The sequence below is a fragment of the Drosophila obscura genome, unplaced genomic scaffold, assembly GCF_018151105.1.
Source record: "Drosophila obscura isolate BZ-5 IFL unplaced genomic scaffold, ASM1815110v1 contig_17, whole genome shotgun sequence".
NCBI lineage: Eukaryota > Metazoa > Arthropoda > Insecta > Diptera > Drosophilidae > Drosophila > Drosophila obscura.
In genome coordinates, this window is record NW_024542757.1 from 2,190,157 (window position 1) to 2,215,555 (window position 25,399).

General features: G+C 45.5%; 4 protein-coding genes across 6 annotated transcripts; 2 read left to right on the forward strand and 2 right to left on the reverse strand.

Moving 5' to 3' along the window:
- Positions 1-2,752: 2,752 nt before the first annotated feature.
- Positions 2,753-5,145, reverse strand: LOC111079474. 2 transcript variants are annotated; one of them, XM_022374664.2, is made up of 3 exons: positions 5,066-5,134; positions 4,747-4,999; positions 2,753-4,673 (listed from the first exon to the last, which is right to left on the reverse strand). In XM_022374664.2, exons 2-3 carry the CDS (start codon positions 4,857-4,859, stop codon positions 3,740-3,742), a joined length of 1,047 nt encoding a protein of 348 aa, XP_022230356.2. In that variant the 5' UTR covers positions 4,860-4,999; positions 5,066-5,134; the 3' UTR covers positions 2,753-3,739. The 2 variants fall into 2 exon arrangements, with proteins under 2 accessions (XP_022230356.2, XP_022230355.2); XM_022374663.2 differs by having other exon boundaries at positions 4,747-5,145.
- A 556-nt stretch (positions 5,146-5,701) lies between these two features.
- Positions 5,702-10,183, reverse strand: LOC111079470 (E3 ubiquitin-protein ligase Topors). Its single transcript, XM_022374658.2, has 4 exons — positions 9,327-10,183; positions 8,806-9,269; positions 7,265-8,718; positions 5,702-7,202 (listed from the first exon to the last, which is right to left on the reverse strand). The coding sequence occupies exons 1-4, from the start codon at positions 9,723-9,725 to the stop codon at positions 6,325-6,327; spliced, it is 3,195 nt and encodes a 1,064-aa protein (XP_022230350.2). The 5' UTR covers positions 9,726-10,183; the 3' UTR covers positions 5,702-6,324.
- Positions 10,184-10,540: 357 nt separating this feature from the next.
- On the forward strand, positions 10,541-11,764 carry LOC111079472. 2 transcript variants are annotated; one of them, XM_022374660.2, is made up of 4 exons: positions 10,541-10,608; positions 10,786-10,966; positions 11,029-11,404; positions 11,481-11,764. In XM_022374660.2, exons 1-4 carry the CDS (start codon positions 10,556-10,558, stop codon positions 11,636-11,638), a joined length of 768 nt encoding a protein of 255 aa, XP_022230352.2. In that variant the 5' UTR covers positions 10,541-10,555; the 3' UTR covers positions 11,639-11,764. The 2 variants fall into 2 exon arrangements, with proteins under 2 accessions (XP_022230352.2, XP_022230354.2); XM_022374662.2 differs by lacking the exon at positions 10,541-10,608 and having other exon boundaries at positions 10,705-10,966; positions 11,481-11,763.
- Positions 11,765-11,870: 106 nt separating this feature from the next.
- LOC111079471 lies at positions 11,871-13,539 on the forward strand. Its single transcript, XM_022374659.2, has 3 exons — positions 11,871-12,197; positions 12,261-12,873; positions 12,949-13,539. Exons 1-3 carry the CDS (start codon positions 11,985-11,987, stop codon positions 13,179-13,181), a joined length of 1,059 nt encoding a protein of 352 aa, XP_022230351.2. The 5' UTR covers positions 11,871-11,984; the 3' UTR covers positions 13,182-13,539.
- The last annotated feature ends 11,860 nt before the right edge of the window (positions 13,540-25,399 follow it).

The window sequence follows — 25,399 nt, forward strand, 5'->3', positions numbered from 1 at the left end:
CAACAATTAAATAATGTTTCATATTCATGTCGTTACTACTTTCCTATTCATAATTAATATGTTTAATTATAAATTTTAAATTTAATTTATAAAATAAATCACATTTCAATTTCACCATCATTACCATTCATACATATCGTTCCATTAAAAACTTTTACACTTTGTATGGTAATTAAAAAAAAATATTTAAATGTCCGATTGAGGCCTTTCAAAGTTTTCAATGCAATTTTCATATGCCAATTTCAATACGAAATTTAATTATAATTAATTTATTCAATACCTCTTCCGAATGGCACTGTTTAAATTACTTTAAACTATAAATTCCTCTAGCACGTTTTATTACTACAGCAATTTGATGGCCTTGATTGACCGGCAATCCTCCATAGATGCAGCATTTATTTCTACTCGTAGATGCCATTACCATTTTATGGCCTTTTAACATTTCAGACCAGTTACCGAAAAACTCTCAGCACATAAATATATCTTGGATGTGTGTGAATACTTAAAAAAGTTGGCAATGAGATTTAAAACTTGACAATTGTGCTGTGCGTAAATTGCGCCATTGCTCTGGGGCTGAGTAAAGTTTTGATTGAACATTTACAGAGACCGCGCGTACCGGTTGGGTATCGGGTTAGCGTCAGGCTTCATTCTCGTCCCTCAATGCGATGGCATTCATGCCAGCATTTTCCCCCACAGCAACCGCAGCTACAGCTGAAGAGCTGAAGGGGTGTGCTGCTAAGCTGCTTACGCCTTGCCGTGATGAAGAAGCAACCTCAACAATTTCAACATCCGGCTTCCGTTGCAATGTAATGGAAACTCAAGGCAACAAAGAGCCTTGCCGCCATGCTGTGCCAACATATTAAAGTTGGCAAATGCCGAAAGCAGCAGCAGAAACAGTGAAACAGAACCGGAATCTCAAAGAGGAAGGATGGTAGAATCCAAAGAAGCTGAAGCTTGAGAACTGGCAAAGTGTCGGGTGCGGAAATCTAAGGCAGGAATAAAAACGAAAGTGACACATTGTGCAGCTGGATATCGAAAGGGATAAGGTATACGACGCTCAGTGAAGGATGAATGGATTGTCCGGGATTTCTGGGTAGAAGGCAGTGGTGGGGCGACAGGTGGCCAGGAGCACATGGAAGGGCTCTGGTCACCCACATAAATCAGGGCTTGGCGCAGGCAGGCTCAAACCATTTGGGTTAAATGCGTTCTCATAACTCCCGGCACCGCATATTATTTAGCGGTATCCAAAGAGGATGCGTCCCTTGATTAATTGCTCACTGCGGCGAATGTGGAAATTATTTTAATTTTCCAACGACTTGCGCATAATTTGAGATAAGCCCGAAACGAATCCAAGCTGGAACTCTCAACATTTATGCGAGATAATTCGACTGGGGGGGTTCGTGTGGAAGGAAGGGCGTTGGGCGCTAGGCGCTATGCCAATATATGAATATTTTATGCGGACCGCGAATCATTTTCATGAAAATCACATAAAGGCCAAGGATGATGGGCGCCAGCGAAGGTAACGGTGCGTATATTTGATATCTGAAACGTTTAATTCAAGTCGGCGGCGTAATTTTCAACTCAAACTTAAATTGCGGCAAGAAAACTATTCCTCCTTCTCCACCCATTTCATTTAGCCACAACTTGCCAATTGCCTTGCTTTCCTCGCTCTGACCCACACCCCGCTCTGACGCAACGTCTTAAAATGCAATGCAAACCGAGGGAAAAAGTTTTAAAACGTTTCTCTTTTTCCTTTTCTTGGGCTGCTGCAACTTACGAATACGTTAGCCGGGTGTCTGTCAAGTGGCTCAGAAAATGGAGGAGCAATGAAGAAGTGGAACTGTGCTCGGGATGGGAATAGCGACTGGCAATGGGAATGGGATTGGGATTGGGATTGTGCTTGGAAAAGGCAAGCCGAGTCAAGTCAGCAAGTCAAATAAAAAGTTTTTCGTCAACATTACGCAAATTAGTTTGTCAGCCGAGCAGAGCAAATGCAGCCGACAAAACCCTAATGACATTTAGACTAAAGGATAACTTTTCAAGGAAGGGATAAGTCGAAAGCCGAGGCCCGAAGCCACCCAGCTTACACAGTGAGCGATGATGGAGTCGCTCTCATCTATCGTCCCATCTGCAGCCGCCGTCTGCAGTGCGGTGGTCTCCATTAATGTCTGAAGTTTCCCCGTGCCCGTGCCATCAGCTCCTGAAGCCTAATCCTGATTCTGAGAGCCACGAAATGTCGAACATTACGTTTCCTTCGCTTCATTCGATATGCATTAATGCTCCTTTGTACCGACGAAATCATAAAATCAAATATGCATTGAATTACCGTGTACGGCAGGACAATTATATTATACCTTCTGCCACAAGAAGCAGAAACCAAACAGAAAAAAAAACCCGAAAAAAAAACAAAAAAAAAAAAGGAATATTTAACTCAATTTGCTGGCCGTAAATTTGGTACCACAAGCAGCTGTAGCACCTGCCCTTCCCTCAATGCTGCACGGTCCAACCTCTGCCGCAACCAAACCCTAAATCGGCCGCATTTTTCACTCAACATTTTGCTGCCATCATTTTACACACCCTACACAGAGGGTATGGTATGTTTTCCCAGAAGCTTCACAGCATTTCTGTTCCCTCAATCTATATATGTGCATGATTTGCAGAGCTCAGTTGCATCTATGCCCTGCAGGTATCGACATAATTATTAATATCATTGAAGAGATTTTAATCGTTAGTTGTTAGGCCTTTAGCTTTGCAAACTTTGTATTTAATAACTTGCGTAAGTATATTATAGATACAGCTTTTAACAGCATTAAATTATAATCATAGTACATAATTATTGCAGCTTAGCAAATTTTAAATTATTCTCAGATTTCAGGGAATTATAAACGAAAATTAAATGCATTTAATTGTATGCTGATGCTCTGTCCATGATTCATTCACTTAATTTTCTTCTCTTTGCAAATAAACTAAAAACTTCACTTGCTTCAGTTCATTTTGCTATAATTGTTTATAATTGTTCGTAAAATTACAATAATTTGTTCTTCTTTTTTTAGCTGTGTTCCAAGCTTCTATGGGTTCGTTTACAATGTTTTGCTTCAAATATAAGTACAATGTCTTCTGTAAGTAATCCCTTCACATTTCATTAGGATTGGATTAAGCTAAGTGGGTGTCAGTACAAAAAGGGTATTTGAACATTGGACCACCGATTGGCATTGCTGCTTATTTTTATTTTTTTCAAATTTTTTTATTTCTGCTCTCGTTTATGCGCAAAAGTGCGTGTAATTCAATTTTTCATGCGCTGCCAACCAGCCGGTACCCGCACTTGACGCCGTGTGACAAGGGATGGAGCCGGAATGGGGTGGGGCGTAGTGTGGCAGGGCTACCTTTTTATTCTCGAAAAATTAAGACAAAGGACCGTGTTCCATTTGGAAAAGCACAAAATATGCGTTTATAGGCATATTTGGCACACCGTTTTCGACGGGGCCGTCCTTTTTTATTGATGGGCAATCCGTTTTATCAGTTATCCAATACCGTCATCGTTACAGTTGCCATTCGGAAGGACGTTATCAATTTTTGATGCCATTCGAACCCTTTGTGCGCGCATTAATGATTAGGAGTTCGTTGGGCTCATTGTGTGCTGGGTTATTGTGAATAATGTAAGTATGTGTTGTATGAAAGAATCCAAAGAGATTATGAAATGTAATTATATCTTAAGAGAACGGGATTGTCCCGTCCGAACCTAGAGTGGGGGACCACCATAAGTGTTAAAAGCGTGGTCCAGGTTGAGGCCATTTCTGCGCCGGCGTCTATGAGGACCCGTTGAATTACGAGTGGCAGCCAAAGCCCTACGAGCTTCAATGTGAGCCCGAACTGCCATCAAGGCTGAGTTTGCTCCCGATGCCGACGGTCCTGTAGAAGGGACAATCGGATCCCCGGTGTTCATTAAGAATCTGCGCTGCATCCGTATACGCTGACGATTAACAACGCCCAAATCCATCATGCTCCTTGCGATGGCCTCCTGCAAAGCTGGATCCACATACGAACTTCCTTGACGAGCCTGTTCCTGCTGTTGCTGCTGCATCTGTGGCGGCGGCTGCTGCTGTGGTGGCGCCTGCTGCTGTTGCGGCGGCTGTTGTTCTGGAACCCCGGCATATCCTGCAGTCACAGCTTCCGCAAGGCCCCTCAGCCCGGTAGTGTATGGGCTGCTCATAATCAACTCGTCTATAGCGCAGGTATCCTCCACCTCGAGCTCCATGTCCGCGTCGAAGCTGATGCAATCATCGTTATCCATGCGACTGGCAAACTGCACAAAGTTGTGCAGCTCTGCATTTGCCTGCTGCTTTTTCAGAGCCTCCGCCGATGTGCACGGCATATCTACATCGTCATCAAACACATTGAGCACAGCGCGGTACTGAACGTTCAACTCGTAGGCGATCGGATCGTCGTACGGCGAGCGCGAAAAGTTGATCAGCTCGTGGATAAAGTGATTTGTCTTTTCCCCGAAAAAGCTAAACAGCGTGTTCTGGAACTCGACGCTGCGCATATTGACATGCGACAGCATATCTTGCACCGTCTCGTAAGCTTTGACCATCTCCTCCTCGGAGCTGCGTACGAGCACCGAGGCATCGCGGTTCACCCAGTCCATGATGCGATGAATCGCACATGGATCGTTTCTGTTGGACAAACGTAAACACAAAAGTGTTGATCAAGAAGGGCTTTCCATTAGTCGCCAGGGCTGGCACTTACCTGAGCGCCTGCGGGCTCCACTCGCGGAAGCTGCGCTTCTCCCTTGGTGGCAGCGAGTACAAAGAATTGGCATAGACGTAGATGCGCCACGAGATCACTTGACGCGTAGACATATTCGTGGCAAATAGCTGCTCTCTACTGAACCAAACTGCACAGAGTCTCGTCTCAATTCGAACAAAAAAAAAAATCACAATTTTTGTTTCCGCAGCTGCAGGTGTGCGCTTCCAATGTCCCGCTTAGGTTCCCCAAGCCGCTGAATCACAGAGGGGTTCGGTTTATTTATTTATCTAGCGCAGAACAATACACATAAACAATTTACTTCGATCTTAGCACAGAACAAATTTTGCAAGCGTCTGATTTTTTTTCTTTGACAAAAAAGGAAAGGTGGCATTAAAAAAGCAGCGCGCTGTTTGTATTCCCTTAGGTGTGTACACACTGAAAATACCACTTAATTTAAAAAAATCCTCAAACAAAATAAAATGCAAAGAAGTTTAGTTTAACTTTGTACTATATCTACTAGAAGCTAGTAGCGATCGCAGACAGTTCCGATTATAGTGCAGGAGCTGGTTGCCCGCTGATGTGTACACACTGAAAATACCAAATACCACATTTGAAGAGAACAGTGTACACCCATTTTTTCCATGGAGATAACAGACATACATTTCCACATTATTGATATATTTGTGATCCAATCGGGACGGGACAAATTCATTAAAGACCGACAGACTGAGAATATTTACACTTTATAACCTTGTAAACATCTGAATACGATTTAGAATAATCGTTCAACTTAGTTGTCTTCGGAGAAACAGCCTATTGACAAGCCATGTGAGTAATTTGACCATTTCCATCGTAACGCAAAATCTTGACTGCCATTGTGGGAAAATTAAACAAAGTAAAGCCATCATTTCTATTTTGTTTTTTACAATAAATCTTTACATTTATTATTTGATTTTGTATTATAATTAATGTTTGTTCTTTTCTGTTTTGAGTACTAAATTTCATAATTGGCCACGCCATTAGGCGGCCAGTATCCAAAAACATTTAACACTCTCTCCATATAATAATCTGTGTGCCAAAGCGGCGTTAGTTCTATGGTTCAAGCTATGAACATTAATTATTGTATATAGGTATTTTTAGATCCGCTTAAATAAATAAATGTACAACATGTGTGGGAAAGGGATGGGGGGGGATGGGTTGGGTAGGGATGGGTAGGGATCACATATCGGGTGGTTGGATAGCTCTCAATGCTTCAAAGGATCCGTTTTGGGAACTGGATACATTAGTGATGTGGGATAACATTTTTTTTTAATAATGTTTCTTATAGGTAGGAGTAAAAACATATATGTAAAATATATTAAGAGGGGCCTGAATATTTACAACTTAACATGGCAACCTTAGGCCTAGGATTAAACTATTTACTTACATTACAAGTTAAATAATAATATATTATTATATGGGGGACAAGGGCAACATATTTAAGAATTCAGAATAGGAGAAGACCATACATAATCTTTTAAATACACATTTCGAACAGCATTTTTAGTGTAATAAACGATTGAAGCTTATGCTAGCTGGCTAATCTTCATCATTATCATTATCATCGTCGTCGTCGTCGTCATTTTCATTCTCGTTGTCATCATCTTCATCGTCGTCCTCATCTTCATTTTCATCATCGTCATCTTCATCCTCGTCTTCCTCCTGATCTTCGGTGGCTGTGGCAGTGTCGTCTGCAGTCTCTGCATCCGCATCTGCTTCCACCAAAGGTTCACCAACCACATCGATGGTCGACTCCATCCGATATTGACTCTGTTCGTTGCTGACTTCTGCATCCACGTCCGAGTACAATCCCAGACGCACATCGTCCTCAAGGCTATTGGCAGTGTTAGGCAGTGCATGGCGTAGAAAGCTAATCGCTTCCTCGACTCCACTTGACTGATCATTGAACAAGCCTCCACTGACGCCACCGTCCACGTCCACGTCTACGTCTGCCCCGTCACCAGCGTCGTTTCTTTCATGCGTCAGTGTGGACAGTTCAATCAGTGAGTGGGCAATGTCATGCACATCGGTGGTGCCACTGCCACGCACCAGAGGATCAATCGCATAGCTCGTTGCCCGCCAGTTGAATGAGCTCAGTGCCGAGCTGGAGGTGGCTGTTGTGCTGCTCGCTACGCTGGCACTGTGGCTGGACAGATTACTATTGCTGCAGCTGCGACGACGCTTCGGCGCACTGCACTCTGGCTGCGTTTCCTCCGCCTGCTGCTCCCCCAGTGGTGCCTGAGACAGCTGTGCCTGCTCTCGCTCCTGCTCATCCGGCATATGCAGCTCCAGCTTGAGCGGCTTTCGATCCTCCAACACCGCCTCCGAGCGCAAAACGGCGCGCAATGCGCTAAGCTGAAGATTTAGTTCAGGGCTACCATCGTCCGAGTCGTCACTGCTACTCTTTTTTTTGGGCTCTGCAAAAGGTTTTTGAATGTATATGAGAGACGTAAAGAGTATTACAATTTGGTCAACATACCACTCGCTTCACTACTGTCGCCTCCCGACTCATCATCGCTTGAACTACCATCGGAACTGCTTTCAGCCTCAGGCTCAGGCTCAGCCTCCGGCGGCTTCTTCTCTTTCTCATCATCTTCCTCCTTGGGGGGACTTTGCTCTGGCGCCTGCTCCACCTGTCGCCTGCTGCGCTTTCGTGTTGATCTCTTGAGCTTCTGGGGAGCCGGACGCTTGCGTGCCAACGCTTTGCGATGTTTTCTTTTGGCGGAAGCCCAAAGTTGTTCGCTATTGCTTTCACTGCTGTCGTCGCTGCTCGAGCTCCATTGGAAAGGTGTGGCACTGCTGCTACTGCTGCTGCTGCTGCTGCTGCTCGAACTGCTGCTTTGGCTAACTGGGGGAATGAGGCGAGGATGGCTGGTGCGTTTCGATCGTGTGGAGCCAGCGATGCGTAACAGATCCTGACGACGTGTGTAGTCGTAGCACTGCTTCCAGTTCTTGCCTCTGCTGGCGGCAGCGCTTGTACTGGGACCCATGTATAGGCCATGATTGGCCGTTTGAGCCGCGTTCTGTTCCGCATCATTCACGGCGTCTGTTGTGGCTGATGGCCGATGGGTGGCCGTCGGACTCTCGTTCTCTTCATTCACAAAGACAACGTCCGAGTCGCTGTTGGAGTCGAGGGTCACCTGCTCGGGTGTCCGCAAATGCGGCGGCTTCAGCTCCAGCACAAAGACACACTCATCATCCCCGCTGGAGCTGCTGCTGCTCTCCAGCTCAATGTGGGCACTAATCGGTATGCTGGCGCCGGCCTGTCGCCTGTTTGAGTTGCTGCCATCGTTGATGGCGGCCACCTCAGCATTGGCAGCAGCATCGCCGTCATCGATCTCGATCACTTCCGTCTCGTTGGCCGGACGCCGCATGCTCAAGTTGATGGCCACCGTCTGGGAGCCGACGGTTGAGGTCGCACGTCGTATTGAGATCCCTGGGAGCTCGCTGCCATCGCTGTCCATTGTCACGCTGAAGGAATGTGTGGCACCGGGATTGGTCACAATCACACTGGTGGACGGACGATCGTTGGCTGCATTCCAGTCGTTGGAGGACTCTGCGTTGGCCGTCTCCCCATCGCCGACCTCCAAATGTAAGTCGCTCTCGTTGGACGACTGCGTTTCGACCATGTCCAGCAGATCCACTTCCACCTCCTCCGCCACACGGGCCGAGTACTGGACCACATGGTCGTAGCCAATCATGTCGAATGGGGAGCGGGCGAAGTTGAACAGCTCGTGGATGAAGTGACTGGTCCGCTCGCCCAAGAACGGCGACAAGCGGCGCCGGAATGTGGGTCCCAGTATGTTCGTCATGGGCAGAATGTCGTGCATCAGCTGCATCACGGTGCTGACACTGTGCGCGGCATTCCTCAGCAGGCACACAATGTCGCGGTGTATCCACGGCATCAGGCGATGCATCTGGGCAGGATTGTTTCTACAAGGGTAAATTACGGTTCACTAGTTGAACGACTGAACCAGACTGCCACGGGTCCCGGCTCCCGGCTCCCGGGTCTGTTCTCACCTGTAGAAACGAGCACTCCACTCGCGGAAGTGGCCGGTGAGGCTATCACTGACTGGCAGGGCATACAGCTTGCGATCGTAGACATAGCGCCGCCAGAGTTGGCTCAGCGAACTGCCCGAGATGGCGGGATCCTGGTCGTTTCGATAGAAGTTCATCAACTCCATGCGGTACGGCTCAAAGCGATTGTATGAGTGGCGACCACCCGATGATTCAGCTGTGGGCAGGCCATCCTGTGAACCATCACCAGCCGCAGCGCCGTCCAGGTCGTTCGTCATCGACGACTGGTTCTGCACGAGCGGCATGAACCTGGGACGTCGCACAATTTGGAAACGCAGCGCTGGATGGTGATCTGGTATGGGCGGTGATGAGTTCTGAACCGGATAGCTGTCAAAGTCATCCAGTGTACGCACATTGTGGATGATTGTCTTGAAGGGCTGCTTGCACAGCGGACACTCGGCTTTAACCTGTCAACGAATACGGTTAGCAAATTTCGTCCGGTACCAATACTCTCCGAGACTCACCTTGCTCCACTCGCAGAGACACTTGAAGCAGAACTGATGCATGCACGAGTCGGTGAAGCATTTTCGCTTGCAGCGCGACAGGCAGATGGCACAGTTGGGCGGCGGCGAGGTCCGTCCACTGCCCGATGCACTGGTGCCCGGCTCCCCATTGCCGTTGCTGTTGGCGTTGGCGCTGCCATCGCCATCGCCTTCACCGTCGCCACTTTCGCTGCCACTCTCCGTGAGGTCGGCGAATTTCATGGCTGCCGGTGGAAGGGTTAGTGTTCTGCCGGTGCCATTGGCAGTGAGGGGTAATCCGCCCGGCAGGCCTGTGACAGGCTCAACAATAACAGAAGCACCGACATCATCCGCATACGAGGCGGCTGCTGCTGCTGGCAGCTCCTCTACCACCTCCGCCATGTTGCGCGTTCAATTGAAATTTGTTATCTGTTGAGGTGGTGACTTGTTCCAAATGACGGGCGGAAGGTGAGGGCGAGCCCCAAGTCACAATTTACTTCGGAATGGGCTCGGGCCCCGCACTAAAATGCGAGTTTTTGTGTCTACTCTGCTCTCCGTGTTCGACACTTGCTATCTCGCTTGCACACAACCTATCATCTGGTTCATCGTTCACAATACAGAGTAAAAATTCACATGCGTCTTTTTTTGCATAGCTTTACCAGGACAGCGGCTACATTACAACATGCCCCGACTATCGCGTTTGGTAGCCAGAAGTCTGAAGGTGCTTTTTTCACTGGTCTTTGTTCTTTAAGTGCACTTAAACTTTAATATTTTAAATATTCAGTACCAAGGAAATTAATTTTGTTTGTCCGAATTTCCACAAAATGGAATTAGTTTTGCTACATGTCAACTACACAGCGAAGTATTTGTTAACAGAGCCACCTGGCGTCGAAACCGGTTCAGTGAAAAAACAAATTTAAACTGGTTCAATAAACCAGAGCGGCATAAAATTCACAGGTACTGATTTCCGAAATGTTAAAGGACCTCCAACATATTTGAGCATTTTTAATCAATTATTTATTAATTAAATAATTCATATTTTAGAGCTGGAGAAACATTGATGATTTCGACCTTAGAGATGTGAGACTACTATCGATGCTACTATCGATACCCTCGCATCGAATGGTGTTGCGACTATTTATTTGTTTGTTAATATTTTGGAATTTTAATACAACTTCAAAATTCAAAAAGATTGGGTGGTAAATATTTTGTTTAACTAAACGGGAATTACCATGAATTTCATTTACAAGCAGCAGTTCATAACAGTTCCGCGGTGTAACTCAAGGTGTTCAACTGTTTAAATAGAGCGGGCTTAAGTGGGTTAATGTTGTTTTTTTCTTCGGTATATTTCTGCAAGTCAGTCGGTATATTTGATCGCGGTCACACTGATTTTTTGTTGCTTGTTGATATTTTGGAATTTTGATTATATTTTTAATTTTATTTTAATAATCACAATGGCCAGACGAAACAAGCGCACCTCCTACGAGCAGTACCAGATTTACCTGGACATGATTGAGTCCAATCCAGTTTTGATCAGCGGCAGAACGACGCGCTACGACGACATAATCAAATGGAAAGAATTGAGCGATCAGCTAAACAAATCCAGAACCGGGCCGAGTCTGGAACCCGAGGAATGGCGAAAGGTAATCAGAGTTTCATGTTCGAGAAGCTGCGGCACAACTAACGCCCTTCCCGCCTTTTGCAGCGCCTTAACGATTGGAAGAACACGACACGGTGTAAATATAGGCGCATCATGATGTCCCCGGGAGCTAAGTTATCCCTCTCGCCGCTGGAGACCAGAGCCCTGAGCATTTTCGGTGAGATAGCGGACGTGGTGGTCCTCGACGACAGTTCCGAATACTTGGATGACCTCGATCAAGAGGAACTGGTCGAGAACTATGTGGACTCTGGCGAAGATGCCAGCCCGCCCCCAAAATCCATACGAATAAGCCACAGTTGCCCGCGCAAAGTTAAGCAGGCGCCGCCAGTGAAGTATAACGAACGTCCAGCCACCAAGATCATCAATGGACAACTTTCCGTGAAGCGGGTGCGTGTCCAAGTGCCCGAGCAGCTCTATGAGGGTGAGTTGCAGACACACAAACATACATATGCTCCTTGAACAAACTAATTCCATTCCCCATTTCATCCTGGATTTAGTCAAGAGTTCGCTGCAGCAAGAGACAAGCTCGTACGCCCAGGAGATTGAGAATCAGTTGCAACGAATCGCGGACATTCACAACGCCGGCCTGCAGTTCAAGATTGCAAGTTTCAAGTACAGTAATCCCGGATTTGAGTACGGTCAGCCAGAGTTATAGGGCCATGGAGCAAACTAATGACAATCAAATGCATATCGGTATTGTTTGTAACATGTTAGAGCATTATATAGTGGCCTGTTAAGTTAAGTTTAAAGAGATATATCTTCATTAAAAAATAAATAAACAAATAAGAAATACAACTATCGTATGCTGCATATATCGAATGAATGGCTTTCCGCCAGATGTCGCTGTGAGTGCAACCCTGTGCATAGCCAGCCAATTAGCACTGAAAAATCCCAAACGCGTTAAAATTGTTTGTGGACACTTCGCATCTTTGTGGCGTCGGATTTTTTTTATTTAAGATTTGGTCAAGAAATACAATATCCTAGGCGTGTGTTAACCGTTAATGGAAAGCAAAATGGACCGAAGAAAGAAGCGCACATCCTCTGAACAGTACCAGATGTACATAGACATGATGGAGGCCGATTCAATTTTCGCCACCGGACGGGTGCCGCGGGATTATGATCTTAACTATTTGACGAAAAAATGGAAGGAGCTTTCCGACAGGCTTAACAAATGCAGTTCGGGGCCCACACTCACGCCCGAGGAGTGGCGAAAGGTGAGCGGGGGCTATATGTTGTAGAGCCGAGCATCCCATTAACACTTTTCCCGCCTTTTGCAGCGCCTGAACGATTGGAAGAACACGACAAGGTGCAAGTACAGACGCAGCCTTATGGCCACGGAGAAGGACATATCGATGACGACGCTCGAGAACAGAGCCCTCGATCTGTTCGGCAAGGTGCCCACCGCCACGGGCGAGACGCTGCTGAATCTGAAGTCTGAGAAGGACGACGGCGATGATGACTTGGAGGATATCGGACAGCGCACATCGGCCGCGTTCCAAAAGGAGCTGCAAGCTGCCGTCGAGGAGGCCATCAACGATGAAGTCGATGACGATGAGATGCTCGAAGAACACGTCGAACAGGAAGAAATTATCGATGACAATATGGCCGACAACGGCGGCGTCATTGAGGGCTCGAATGCTGCCACAACCGCTGTAAATACGGGTGGTGGTACTTACCGCACCATTGTCGTGGACAACACATCCTTCGAGCACGTGGAAGAGCCGCATCCCGTTGAGTTTGTGGCCGCCCGTCGTACGCCTGCTTCCAGCAATTCCAGCGTCCATGCAGTCATCAATTCCGGCGCTGTCGTTGAAACCAAGCTAATCAATGGCGAACTGCCCGTGAAGCGATTACGCACCCAGACCCGACCTGATCAGATCATCTACCACGGTAACTAAACATATTCTGTACTTTTTCCATCGAATGCAGAGATTTAATGAGCCGTTGTACCCGTTCCGTTTTCAGTCAAGAATGCGCCGCGATGCATTTCAAACATACAGGACGTGCCGCCACTTCTCAGTACAAAGGTGGAGCGAGATACCATACCGTTGAGCGCCGCCCTAAGTAGCCAGGATGGCCAGCAGATAGCCCATCAGCTGAAGCGTTTGGCCGACATCAACTACGAAACACTGCAGTTCGAGATCGCGCGCTTTAAGTTCAATAATCCTGGTTTCCAATACAATCCGCCGTCCTTATAGTCCTTCAGGCAGAAGGCGACAGTGACGGCTCAGGAATCCACAAAGCCGCATCAGTAGCAAGCGAAACGGCAGCTGCAACAGTCTCATACGCGTAGAGTGGAGTCCACTCGAATGGCGTTGATATCTCTCTCCCAGTCTGCTCTGCTAATCGGCGAGAGAAAATCATAACTTATAGTAGCCACTTTAGATTAAAGTTTATATAGAGATATCTATTGCAAATATACAATATCATATTTCTCTTTTATATAAATTCAAAACCCCCATAAGTGTGGCATGCCTGGTACGAGGCGTGCAATAACTTAATTGGACAAAGTAATTTTAAACGTGTTGTATGTAAATGTAAAGAATAAAGTTTACCAATGATAAATACGCAATGGAATTTGTAAGTATTCGCCAGCCGCCGCCCACGGGGTCGCTTGTTTTGGGAGCAGGGCAGGTCCCGGACCCGGACTCGGCCTGATGTTGATCTGCAGATGCCTCTGCCGATGCATTTTTTATTTTTTGGTTTATTTATGACTCTGATGGCGAAGCTTGCGTTGCTATCCAATCGATGCTAACACGAAAAGTCCATTAATCATTTTTAGAGTCTCAAAATGGATGGCGTCGACAATGCAACGCAACTCAGCGAAACGCATCGCATCGCATCGCTTGCATTGTGTTGCTCTTCTAGGGGGCTTGGGTTTTGGGTCATTTTAACCTGACCGCGAACTTGTGGGCGCACTTTGTAACTGTCAGGGCCTTGGGGGCAGTGGAGAGATGCGAAAGAAATCACTTTTAACTGTTATATTGCTGATGCAACAAGTGCCGATCCGATCCGATCCCAAAGCCAGCCTCAGCCTGCCTTCTCTTGGTATAACTGCAATGGGCAATAGATCATTTGCACGCCGTGCGCTGCGAATCATAAATTACTGGGAGACCTCTACCCAGGTTCCAGGTTGCAGGTCCCAATGCTCTTATAGTACTTGCAACAGTCGACGACGCATGACGTTCCGTTAGGAATCATTGCCATCTCTTGGTCGCTGGCATTTCGGGTCGATGATAACTGCCAAACACGTCGTATGCTTAATCTGTTCTGCTTTCTGCACCTCTGTCTCCCCGTCTCCCCAGGTACCAGCCCCAGCCCCAGCCCCAGACAGCATGCAGCGTGTGGGTGCCGCTCGCTCTTTGATGAAAAGGCTGCCAGCAAAGCTGATTAACGTACCATCACACAGGCAGACACACTCGGTCCCATCCCGCGGAGATATCCGTCTTTCTGTCTGTCTGTCTGTATGTCTGGACCCACAGATGTCTTCTTCTCACATGGCAATGAAACCGATGCGGCTGGAACTGAAGCTGGGGCCTGCATCTGAACCTGAGACCTGGAATCTGGCTGTGGCCATGGCAGGGCGCAGAGTGTGCATGCCAAGTCCATTAAATAGTTCGTGTTGCACTCGTTTCGCGGAGCCCAACTATGGGTCCATTGGATATGGCTATGGCTATGGGTATGGGTATGGCACACATGACAGCGTGCAGAATTGACCCCATAGGCGGGTGCTATAAAAACCCAGAAATAACAACGAAAAAAATGACTCGAAACGAAGGCATGCTACGGAGTCTCGAGACTACAAATACCCTGCATTTAAGACAGGGCTTTTAGGTCTACATTATAAAAGATAGTAATAGATTTTGGAATATTTGTAGGGTATTAGAGTACTCTTACAAAAAAAAAAAGGAAACTGTGGCTAATATTCTGTGGATTTCTAGATATACAGACAGGCTCCGGTTTTCACTGTGTTTATCGATATGGCTGAGCATTATCATACTCCTAAAAGGATCAAAAGTATGTAAGAAACGAGAGAGTCAACAAGAAAACCCATCAGTGCCCTGTCCTCAGGTATTATACACACATATACTGTATGAATCAATGCCCTAACCCGCATCCATTTCAAGTACATAATCGTAGTATACCAGAAGCTTTCTATCACTTTCAGTTGTGTTTCAAGTAAACCTGCTTGACACACGGCAGCTGCCTTTCGCAATTTGTGATCTGGAACTTGTAAACTAAACAAATCAAGAGCCATGAATCGAATTCATATTGAAATGCGCTCTCCGGGCAAACCTCTAACCGATTTCTACTGTTTCAAAAAGGCGCCGCTGCTTAAGTTGAAGAAAGCTTATGCTGAAATCCATATGCTGAGCCTAAGCCGCCTCATTTTTCGCCTTGAGGGTGTGCTGGTCGAGGACCATGCCACAGCGAGCAGCTTGTCGCTACGCAACTATGCCGTCATAGATGTCACCATACTGAAAGAAGACATCATACGAGGCACCATTTCTGATCTCTGTAGGCTGAACTAAAATTACTTATTTTTTTATTTATTTATTTTGTGTGTACTGTGATTGTATTAAAGTTCAGCTTAGAAACTAGAGACTCGCCATGTGACCAGGGTCAAGGCGGCACACATGTGTTGGTATCTGGGAACTGGTAACTGGTAACCTTCCTCCACGGCTACCTACCTCCCTCCTCGGTACGGTTTGGTTCGGTTCGGTTCGTTGGGGCGCAAAAGTGCAAAGCGTTTTTATGCTGGCGATTATTACGCTTGATCCTGAAGCACCAAAGGGTCAATTGATGTTTGTGATGACGCTGAATTGAGCTGATGTTGCACGCTGTCTGCTGTCCGCTGCCAGCAACGACAGCAACATGCAGCAACATGCAGCAGACATTGTGCTTTGTTGCCCGCAATTTGCTTTGGAATTTTAAGCAGCACCGCCATCGTCATCCTCGTCATAGATGAAAATTCCCTAGTCCGCTTTTCTCCATTTTTTTTCTCCAGCTCTTTTTTTTTTTTTTTTTCTTTGCTGCTGCTGCTGCTGCCGAAAATTGCATTTCTTTTGCTAGAGGCGATAAAGCTTCAGCTGTGGTCAAGCCATTTGATATATCACTGACGCGGAGGCAGAGCCCTGTACCCCATTTGTGCAACACGGAACAGAGCCCCCCCCGCCTCCCCAACTCTGTGGCTTGGCTAATCAAGGTTGGAGCTCTAGGGCTTCCATTGGCTATTGCTGTGCGGTTCTCAGGATGCTTTTGATATAGAAATTACTGCAACGTTTTGGGGCTCTGGCTGGGAAAGTGAACGATTGAATTGATTGCAGATGTTTAAAGATGTCAAAGAACTGTTCTTCCATTCCCCATGTCAAGTGTTGCCAATCAGAATCTCATTATTGAAGATAGTTCTGAATAAGATTTCGAATATTTTGGTTAACTTTTAACCTGACTGCAATCATTTCCACAGCGTGGAGCCATCAATTCCAGACTATGCTGAAAAAGTGACTCAACGAGTCCCCATAAAATTCTTTGAAATACCAAGAGATGTATGCCAGCCATGCCACAACAGAATCTTATTATAAAAAAGATAATATATCCCCAAAGCAGAAAATATACCATTTAGGTACACTTTTTGCTGTCAGCAGTCGTAAATCTAAACAGCTTTTGCTTAAAAGCTTAATTTCGATCAATTACCATTGCCCCCAACCTATCTCTCTCTGTCCCTCTCCCTCTGTCGCTGTCTCTGTCTGTGGTACCCCAGCAATCTCTTCCTCATATCATATTTGATGGGACCCGGCTTTGGAGCAGGCCATGTTGCTGCTGTCCAGCATGTAATTATATTAGCATGATCTATGCCATTATGCACATACACATCGATATAGTGCAATTAGTGCATCAGCAGGAGCACCAGGAGGGAGGGGGGGGTTGCAGCGTGTAGGAACAAGCTGAACTATCGGCTAAAACAATATGGCCAGCGGGCGTTTATGGCCAACGACAGGCTATTATTGACGCCACTCGACTGGACTCGAATGGACAATGTGGATGGACAGGCACAGTCACTGGCACTGGCACTGGTACTGGTACTGGCCATGGTCTAGGCCAAAACGGGACGCACTGGCCACTGGCCATCATCGGTTGCAGCTCGATGTGGTTGTGGCTGATGTTGCATGCAAATTGTGCTGCAGCGCGGCAAGTGGCTGATCGGGGGGCCGAGGCGAGTAGCTAAAGTACAGAAAATATTGAGCGTTGAAATGGCGCCCTCTTCAGCTAGCTGCAGTCATAAACACGCACTAATTGCAGCCATGATTTGTTGCACACTGCATTAATGGCGCTCGCAGGACCCGCAGTCGCAGCAGCAGCAGCAACAGCAACTCAAATCGAAGCCTAATTGCCTATAAATGGCTATTTTCGTTGCAGCAGCAACAAAATGTGGCGACATCAAACGTAAAGCTTTCAACATCAAACAGAACAACAGAACAGAACATTAGCGACATCAACAAAAAGCAACAAGCAGCCACATCCATGCCTCACATGAGTGCCTCACATGTGAGACATCGGGCCAACCGAAGAGGCATTAGCTCTTCTGATTTATAAACAAAATTTAGCAAAAATACACGAGTTGAGGGGCATTAAAAGTGATGTTGCTGTCGCTGTTCTCCAGCGATGTTGCTGCTGCTGCTGTTGTTCTCCTCCAATGTGGCTGATGTTCCTTCTGGCCATGCAATTAGGCGCGAGATGAATGTCTGACTCTGTCCAGGCGGGGTGGTCCTCTGTGTCGCCAGCGTGGCGATCGATGGATACATTGATATACAAATCGATTGCTTGATCTCTCACTTGCAGCAGCAAACCGGGGCAAAAAAAAAAAAAACAGCTCGCGTGGTCAGCGCCAATTACTTAGAGCATACTCGTATCAATTATATTACAGCAATGGATTGTAAAATAAATGGCCAGAATGATAGCCCGACTCTGGCTGCAGGAGCCCAGTCCCATGGGGTTTTTGATGCTCCACAGAAAGAAAATGTTTAAAACACAAAACTAAACAGTTGTAGATTCTACGCTTAATAGACTAAATTTAATTGATTAGGGATTAGGGAGAGATTAGGGATTTAGATGAACAATATCTGTATAATGTGATGGCCCTGTCTGAATTTGATTTTAGCTAAAATCGACATGAATTTTGTTCAGTGTAATCGTACTGCTGCTGCTGCTGGTTGTAATTGAACTGCGCGTATTGCAAAATTATTATTTTGTGCATTTGCGATTGGCAGTGCCTACTGGAACGCCACTCCACTCCACCACCACCACTCTGGCTCCTGCCCTACGAGCATACCAGGTACCGCCCTGCGCCTCTGTTCATATGTTTTCATTACTCTTTTTTTCCAAACCCCCCCCACCCCATTATGCGTGTACGTGACGCACAATTTGAAATTGCCAGAGCTTATAAGCCGGATACCGAGCGACCGAATGCACACAATTCCACCATTGACTTGCACCTCAGTGCTGCCTGCAGCTTTGGCTGCTCCTCCAGCTCCGTCTCCATCTCCTTTTGGTGGGGTGGTGCTGCTGCTGCTCAGCTGCAGCTCCTCCCTCAATGCCTCCTCCTCGTGAAACCAGCCATGGATCGTCGCATCGTCTGTTTGTGGCTTTTGTTTGCTGTTCAAGTTTACAATTTTAATGCACTGCCACTTGACTGTTGACAGTGGTGCAACACGGCGAGCCGGGGCCAAAACCAAACCAAAACCAAACGTAGCCGGGCCGAAGAGTGTGCTGGCTTATTGATTTTATGCTGTGTACGTGCAACAAACCTTGCCGGTAGTCGCCGTCGCCCCAGGTGATGTTTCTGTGGTTGCTGCTGCATTTAGACCTCATTTCGCACATGCCCCAAATGCATGTTTCACTTTGCTGTGAAAGGAATCATCCAGAGCGTACAGTAAACTCTGATTCACAGTGTGTGGGGGGATAGATGCAGAACCTATGTAGAACCTAGACAAGATCAGAATTTAAAATAGAAATAGAAAAAGGGTCTCTAAAATTGTTATACAATTATTAGCATTTTCATTATTTATTTGTCTGAAATTATTTCGTTACAATTGCATTTCTATGAAAGTTGGTGCTGTTCCATTTCTCCATTGAATCCATTACCCCGTTTCTGTAGCCCCAAAAAAGGGCTAGCAAGAGATTCCTTTAGGCCACGACGCGTCGTTAGGGTGCAGCAATTGCGAGCACCTGGATATGATTGAAATTGAAGTACTCGAAGGTAACGAGGCAGCAACGAACATGGCCTCCATATCAAACGGGCATCAAACAATTTCAAATGGATCGAATGAGAAATCAACAGAGTTGGCCAATTGCTGGGATGTTGCTGCAGCTGGGATGCTGTTGCTGTTGTTTGTTGTTGTCTGTTGTTGTTGTTGCAACTGATGTTGCTGCTTTGTATGCATGCAATGAACGTGATCGGTTGCAATTTCAGCGACTTGAGAACAAAGTGGGCAAATGCTGTTCCCGAGTCGATCGTAGCAAAGCGGATGGGAGCGGAGCGCAGTGGAGTGGAGTGTAGCGACAATGTTGCACAGACGCACAGAAGCAACAAACAGCCTGCCGCTGAACTGAAGCTGACGCTGATGCCCGAGATGCTGCCACATTTCACTTGGTCTCCGGTCCCGATGATTGAAATTCTAAGACCAGGGACTGGGTACTCCTCATTCTCTAAGATGGTCACGGTGACGGTGACGGTGACGCTGACGCGGAGACCGATTCGAAGACCAAGTCAAAGTCAAAGTCGAAGAGCAAGTCCATGGCCAAAGTGGTTTGAGGTTCAGTTGACCTTTTCGCATGAGAATCATCGATGATGGATGCACTGCCAGGCCAACTTGATCTGGGCCTCAAAAAGAATCGGGGGGCAGCAGACTTGGGTGAATAAAAAAAGAGAGAAAGAGACACAGCTTCAGCTGTCAGTACGTGTGTAAGCACCGTCATGGGGCAATTTAAGTGGAAGGAAAGTTTGTTTGTACGAATACTCGTAGTGCATACCCGTATGCTTCTTCTTCCTCTTCTTCGCTTTCAAGTGCTGCTATTTTTTGGGCCTTGACACACACACACACACACACATCTACACACATTCCCATCGATGGCCTGTCATGCTAAAGTACAGTGGTACTCCCAAAATAGAGAATCCACACATTCACATCGATGGACAGGCTGAGTAATCTGAGTGTCCATGGAGCGCCCACTGTATGCACCACGCGACAGATAATTGCGATCACCTATGCAGATAGATAGAGGGGGAGAGGCAGGGGTAAAGGCAAGCCTGGAATCGAACTTCGTCAATGCTGTTCGTCGTCGCAGTCGTTCCATCGTGGAATTTCACAGCAGAGCATGGAAATTTGTTCGATACCTTGTTGCTCTCTCCTGCTCTCCACCTGCTTCCCCTGCTCACCTACACTACGCTCTTCTGTTTTTTTCTACTGTTTGCACTTCCCCTCCCGATCACCTGATCGATCTTGGCTTACCGCTCCAGTGTTCGTTTGCACTCTTCCTCCACTCCAGTCATCCCTTGCCTCGCTCTCCTCTTACCATCCATCCGTTTCTGTGTTTGTTTGATTTGGATTTGATTTGATTTCGCCAGCAACAGTTCTTGCTGCTTCCTCTGTTCCTTCTACTTGAAATTCTCTAGTCACCTCCCCCTCCTCTCTGTAACTAGCCTTATTCAAATACTCTCTGCACAGTTTCTTGACCTTTTCGCGTGCCGTGTGACGTGGACGCAGTCGCCGTCCCCGTCTCCGTTGCCGTCTACAATTGTAACTGCACATGCGCGCGCCTTGTTCCTCTGCTTCCTCTATTCCTTCTGCTACCTCTGTTCCCGTTGCTGCTCTTCCTCCGCCCCCAAATTGGCAATTTTGCAGCTTTGGCAGCGCGTCCGTCCTCGCCTTCCTTCTCCATCGCTCCTGCTGCCAAAGCTGCTGCAGTTGTTGCTGCTGCGGGAAATGCGATTGACGGTAATTGGTTGACGTTTGTCTTATTTAAATTTGTTTTCTTTGCGATTTTTTTCCCTACGTCGCTGTCGCTGATTCAACTCCCGCTTGGTTCTTGCACGCTCTCATGACTGATACACTTCCTCAAAATAAGCATACACATTTTATAATGCTGCCTCAAAGGAGAATTGAAGAATGTTTAAAAATTCACTTTTTTACTCACTTATTTACTTACTGACACTACTGACACTCGTCCTACATAAATTTAATTGAAAACATTTCATTGTAAATTCCATATCCGTCCTGAAAGCGCATCTACTGATCGTTGTGGCTGCCAGGGTTCTTTCCGCATTTCTCGTTTCCTTTATGGACTCTTCTCTCAAGCTGCTGCTGCTGGTGCTGCTGCTGCTCTCTGGTCTGCTCTAGTCCGTGGAGCGAGCGGCGTGCAACTTTAATTGAAATGAAATGAGTTTCGTCGATTTGTGTTCTAGGAATTTGTTTTTTGATTGTTTTCTTGTAAATTTGAATGATTATCGAGGCAGTTGCAGCAGTTGTTTTTTGCTTTTGCAGTTGTTCCTGTTGCTGTTTTGCAGCAGTTGCGCAATTGCCGCAGAAGAGAAGTAAACCAAACAAGTCGTTAAACCCCCCCCACTCTCTTCCCGCGCGCGTAATTGCTGATCAGATGGATCAAAGACCCTACAACACAGATCATTGCAGGGTACAACTTTATATGTGTGTGTGCAGTACTTCAAGAAAGTGTTGGCACAATAGAATATATGTACAAATGTGTATGTGTTTATAAATATTATGCCTCATGCATCTTTGTTGTTTTTTCTATAGAAAATTGAAATTAAGAAATTTCATTTAGTACATGTTCGAATATTTGAATTAGCTTGCTTTCTGCACACACTGTATGTGTATATAGAATATGGGAAATTCATAGAAATATCTTTTTTTGTCAATATCCTCCTCTATAGATTGCGCGTAATTGAGCTGCGGTAACTTTTAATTGTATGGCGGAAGCGTTTGTAGAACTGGGCCAGTATTTACAAAGAATCAAACGAACACAAAGATTAAGAGAAGCCGAATGCTGCAGCAGAATGGAAGGCAATTTGTTACCGCTATACCGATATCGCCACGCATCCCGTATATCGCGATAAAGCTGCACGCTAAGCGAAGCCACTTCCTCAAATAAACATTCACTGCAGAACAGAACTGCAGAACAGAAAGAGATGGAAACAAGGATGAATAGTGAGGAGAGAGGAGAGAGAGAGAGAGAAAGACACAGAGTCCAGAGCTGAGGCAAGATTGAAACCGAAACTGATGCGTAGTTTAGGGCGATTTACACACAGTTTAAACAGACATCCCGATACAAATCGCCCGGCAGAGATCTTTCACAGGAGAGTTTGGGTGGAGGCAGCTGTGGGGCAGCTGCTTGGATGCAGGTCCGGAGCCAGATATCCAGTCTTCCTGGTGCCATAACTGTAGCAAATGGCTGGGCAACATGCAGGTCTCTTTCAGTTCCTGCAGAACCTCAGACAGAACCTCCAGAGCCTGAGACTCTGGGACTCTGGGACCCAAAGGTCTATGGCGTAGGCGTCTGTTGTTGTTATAAATTGCACATTTGATGAGCAGAGAATCGTTTATGGGTTGGTTTTATTCTCGTTCTCCATTCTCCCCCTGCCTGACCACAAACCCCAGGCCCACAGCTGTGCGAGACGATCCCCACACTGTGTAGAGTCCCCCGACTTGGTGTCTCACTCCTTGGTTTGCATGAACTGGGCTGATTAATTGTGGCAACGTCATAAACGTGATGATATCGCAATGTAAGCGCATTTTTCATGTTATTCAATTCGTTGCCCCCAGCTCCAGCTCCAGATACAGTTCCTGCCACAGACACAGCCACAGCACCAGCACCAGCCACAGCTACAGCACCAGCTCCAAGTACCAGCTTCGAATGGGCACTACAATGTATTTGCATATAGCATTACGAAAGATTTGAACAACGAACTCGCTTGGCGGAGCGGAGTCTCTCGATATTGCAACTAATTACGAGTATTAACGCAATTTGGTCTTCATAAAACATTCGGTTCCGCATTGCCCCCATCCCGCATGGCCTCCCCCTTACCAACTAACCGCTCCGAGCAATTGAGATTTAATTTGATTCTTTGCCCAAACCCGGACAGGTGTCTATGAGGCAGGTGTTTCGCCTCATTGTCTCGGCCAGGAAGCATTTGGCATGCGTTCATTTATTTAAACTGATTTTTTTTCATCTCTTTCTCCTTCGCTCGGTTTTCCTTTTATTTTTTATTTTTGTTTAGAAAACTGCGCAATTTTCATTGATTTTGGTCAGAGCGAGGTCTGGTCTGGCTTTTGTTGCTCGGATCGTTTAAGGCTTAGCAGTACGAGTACAACAATAGTATACGAGACAAGTGAGATCACATCGTATACATATTATAGAAATTCGTGTCGGGAATTTATAATTTCAATTCTCTTACATTCTTTTTGGGGGCTTGAGCACGTAGCCAAGGAAGAACCGAAAATCCATTTGATTTCAAATATTTCTAAAAATTCCTATCGAATTTTATTTTGGGTTTAACAGCTTTGATTGAGTAAAGGGTGATAGTTCTGCTAGAGAAGATTTTTTTTTTTTAAATAACATTGAAAAATCGCTCCAAACGACGTAGAAATAGTTCCAGAAATAGATTTATCTTCGGGTTTTGTCTTCGTTGTGTCTTGGCTAAATTTATGTTCCAGATAGTTCCAGTCCATTCCTTTTCTTCCCTTTTCAACATCTGAGTGCCTTTGTATTCCCCTTTATAGCTCTGCAAATTAGTAGAACAACTTGTTTTCACCTCTTTAGACACCCTTTAAGCACCATTTACATTGCTTTTCCATCGTTAAATTATAGAAATTCGCATTCTCATTCGTTTTCACCTGCTGCTTGCGTTGCACACTTATGGTCCGATCAGGTAATTGTCGACTCAAATGGATTGCCCGACCATTTATACCTTTCATTGGGGATAGTTGCGCCCGCCCACACGCCTCCAGAGGCATCCAGAGACAAGTCAACTTTCAACGTGATTTGCTGCTTTGCATATACATTTATTTATCTGAGACATTTATTTAGACACAAATACAAGTTTTATTTCTATAGTATAGTATAGTATAGTATATATGTAGTATGTAACGTTATGTGTGTATGGAAACGATACGCTCTATTTGTAGGCCATATAAGCTGGGTTTTAATACAACTAAAATGTACAGACTAAACGACTAAGACAATGCATTTGCCATTTGTGTGGAAAAATATGAAACTAATTGCTAAACGAGAGTTATTCGATTATAATTGTGGATTGCATTCGATCAACAGTTTGCACAACATCTAAATTATGAGGAGGAAATCGATTGCATTAATTTATAAATTCATTTTAGCTACATTTTAGATGTTTTCGTTTTCGCTTTTTGTTGTTGTTTTGTTTTGTTTTGCATAACATTCACTAAATGATTACACGGCTATTGGTTGGTAATATTTCTTACTTTTTAGTTACACATTGACATTGCCATTCGGTTTTATATATATATATATTTATGGTTTATGGTTTACAATACATATATATTTTTAATCTTTATTTTGTGGCTTCTTTTTTTTGTGTGTGAAATTTTTTTGTGTTTGTGGGTTGTTTTTTTTTTCTTCTCGTATTTGACTGAACCGCATGAATGGCTTTTCCATTTAATTAATAAAATTGGTTTTCAAGTAATTATTAAATTAAACATAAAATTAAAATCACAATTTTATAGACTTGATGTGTGTGTGTGTGTATGTGTGGGTGTATGTTTGTTGGATTTGCTGTGTGTGTGTGTGTGTGTGTTTATATTTTTGCTGTGTGTTCTGTCAGCATTTCCATACGATTTTTCCGTGGATGGAACTTCTTTCAATCTTTCCTTTTAGGGACTTCCTTCAATCATTCATTTAATCGTATTCGATTCCATTTAGAATATTCTTGTTGAATATTTCCTTGGAATTTCGTTTTTCAAAGCATACTCGTCATACTCGTTCTTGGGGGGCATAGCAGGGAAAGGCACAATTCAATGTTAATTAAAAATTGCTGCTGCAAGCTATTTAAATTGGTGAAAGCTGCCACAGAGAGACAGGGAGAGAGAGAGAGAGATAGAGAAATGCATAAGTAAAGAGAAAAATATTAGATTTTCTCAGTTTTAATATTTGTTTAGTTCAAGTCTCCAAGTTTTTGCACGAATTTAATAAGGAAAAAAAAAACAATCAAAACGCAGCACGATTTGCATTGCCACGCCTGCCCAGCAGCCTCCCCGTTTTTTGCACCCACCTGCAGGAACACACACAGCGTTCCAAATGTTTGTAGTTTTGCATCTTTTTATTGTTGGATTGGATTGTAGTTTTGTAGATCTGTTTTTCTTTTTATATT